This window comes from Frankliniella occidentalis, unplaced genomic scaffold (assembly GCF_000697945.3).
Source record: "Frankliniella occidentalis isolate FOCC.00 unplaced genomic scaffold, Focc_3.1 Scaffold86, whole genome shotgun sequence".
NCBI lineage: Eukaryota > Metazoa > Arthropoda > Insecta > Thysanoptera > Thripidae > Frankliniella > Frankliniella occidentalis.
Genome location: NW_026267215.1, coordinates 191,615 through 193,583, shown reverse-complemented (window position 1 = coordinate 193,583; position 1,969 = coordinate 191,615). Strand labels below are relative to the sequence as shown.

At 55.0% G+C, this 1,969-nt stretch overlaps 1 protein-coding gene across 1 annotated transcript; it reads right to left on the bottom strand.

Moving 5' to 3' along the window:
* Positions 1-817: 817 nt before the first annotated feature.
* LOC127749739 (exostosin-1-like) lies at positions 818-1,610 on the bottom strand. The gene is made up of 2 exons (XM_052269224.1): positions 1,571-1,610; positions 818-1,161 (listed from the first exon to the last, which is right to left on the bottom strand). The coding sequence occupies exons 1-2, from the start codon at positions 1,608-1,610 to the stop codon at positions 818-820; spliced, it is 384 nt and encodes a 127-aa protein (XP_052125184.1).
* Positions 1,611-1,969: the final 359 nt, after the last annotated feature.

The window sequence follows — 1,969 nt, the reverse complement described above, 5'->3', positions numbered from 1 at the left end:
CCCGAGATACTTGAAGTGGGGCACGCGTTGGAATTCGTGCGGCCCCACCACCAGCTTTTCGCCATGTGCTGGGTTCTGCGGGTCCCGGGACACAACCATGTACTCTGTCTTCGGTGAGAGCTTGAGTCCGAAGCGAGCCGCGTTGCGTTCGATCTCGCCACAGAAAGCCGCCAGGACTTCTTTGCTCTCTGCGGCCACCGCGAGATCGTCCGCGAAGGCGAGGATGAGCGGTTGTTCTAACCGCCACTACTGCGACCAGGAGCGCCAATGCACGGCACGTTGGCTGGACCTACCCCAAGGGCCCAAGGCACCAACCATTAGCCTGGGTGTGTGTTACTGTTTCGCTCTCATTGTAAACGCCGACCCGAGGATCAGAAGTCACGAGCCAGTGTGACGATAGTATGGACACTGACCCCAAACACGCTCTGCAGCACAACGTCTTGTCCTTTGTGAAGTGTGCGTGCGAGTCGCAGCAGCGAGCAGCTCGCCGTGGCGGGTCAGGGTTAGTCAGGGTCGGGCCGGGGACCCCATCCGAGCTTCTTCGACACCTTCGCCGCCTCTAGCGTGCCGCGGGCGGGCGGCGGGGCCACGCGGGGCCACGGGGAGCTTGTCGTACACGAATTGATGGCACCCTTTTAGCGCCGACGTATTCCTGGATGGAAGAATAGATAGGCGGGGGGTATCGGCATTTGTCGATCAACGCGCCACCCGGCCTGTCACTTCTCCTCCGCGAGGTTCATGCGAGTGCGAGGGGCATGAAAGACGGCCTGGGCCTGGCCTGTGCGCCCCAGGCGCGCGCGCACAGCAGCGGGGCGACTCACCTGTCGTACTCCGCGTTGTCCTCGTCGCAGCGCTCGTCCTTGAGGTCCTTCCAGCTCTTGCCGTGGATGCAGGTGGTGACGAGCACCAGGTCGCGCTCGTTGTGCAGGTGGTACAGCGAGTTGCGCGTCTCGGACCCGATGCCGTGCACGTAGCGCTTGCCCTTGAACGCCAGCAGGTACCTCTTGGCGGCCGGGAAGTTGTTGGACGCCACGAAGCCCGGCTCGCCGCCCTTCTCGGGGTGGTTCTTGTGGAAGAGCGGGATGGAGATGTCGAAACCGGGGCGGAAGACGGCCGTGGACATGCTCGCCTTGGCCAGGATCGCCATGCCAGGGTTGAAGCCTGCGTGAACAAGACAGAGAAAGAGAGGGGGGTGTTATCTGGGGGCGAAATAGAAAGAGAGGGAGAAAGATGTTATCGGTGAGAGGTTTATTTGGGCCCTGGGCGCCCTGGGCAGTTGCGGTGGGCTCTGGCTGCCGGGCCGAGCCGAGCGGGATCAGCAGAGCGAACGGAGCGAGGAACAGAAAGAGAACGTGGTTGGTCTTATTTCACACCCACGTTCATAACAGATCAATCGAGATAAACGCAGTTCCTTTCCTACACGGTTGAGAAAAAAGTACATCGCCGTTACCGAAAAGCAGGGGAATATGTGTAGGAAGTACAAACTTAATCGAGTTCAGCATCAAAGCACAAAGCACTCACTGTCAGGTAGAAAATCGTACTACGCTCGGGAAAAGCTAGCGAGACGTACTGACAGTGTTCAAACTAAATGTGTATTCACTTTGTTTCATCTAGATACAGTGACAACTTCTTTCTAATTATGATTGTCAACGATTTTGTTGGCAGCTGAGGAACAAATTTATTCGAATATTGTCATATGTTGTTAATAACAAAATGTCCATAAAGACGAATTTGTAGAAAGTTTGGGTGTAATTTTGCAGAGTGCTCACGTTTTTGTCTGTTAAGTTATTCTGTTAATTTATTACCAACTTGGACGCGAAAAAATATGTCGACAATAACCTGTCAAAAATAATATCCATGTAGACTTTTTGTGTGTAAATACCTCCAGACCTCCAGCTTTGTACAGCACGAGGACGAAAGCGGTAGAAAGAAAAAGAAAAGAGGGAATGAGAATAATGATCCCTCGGCC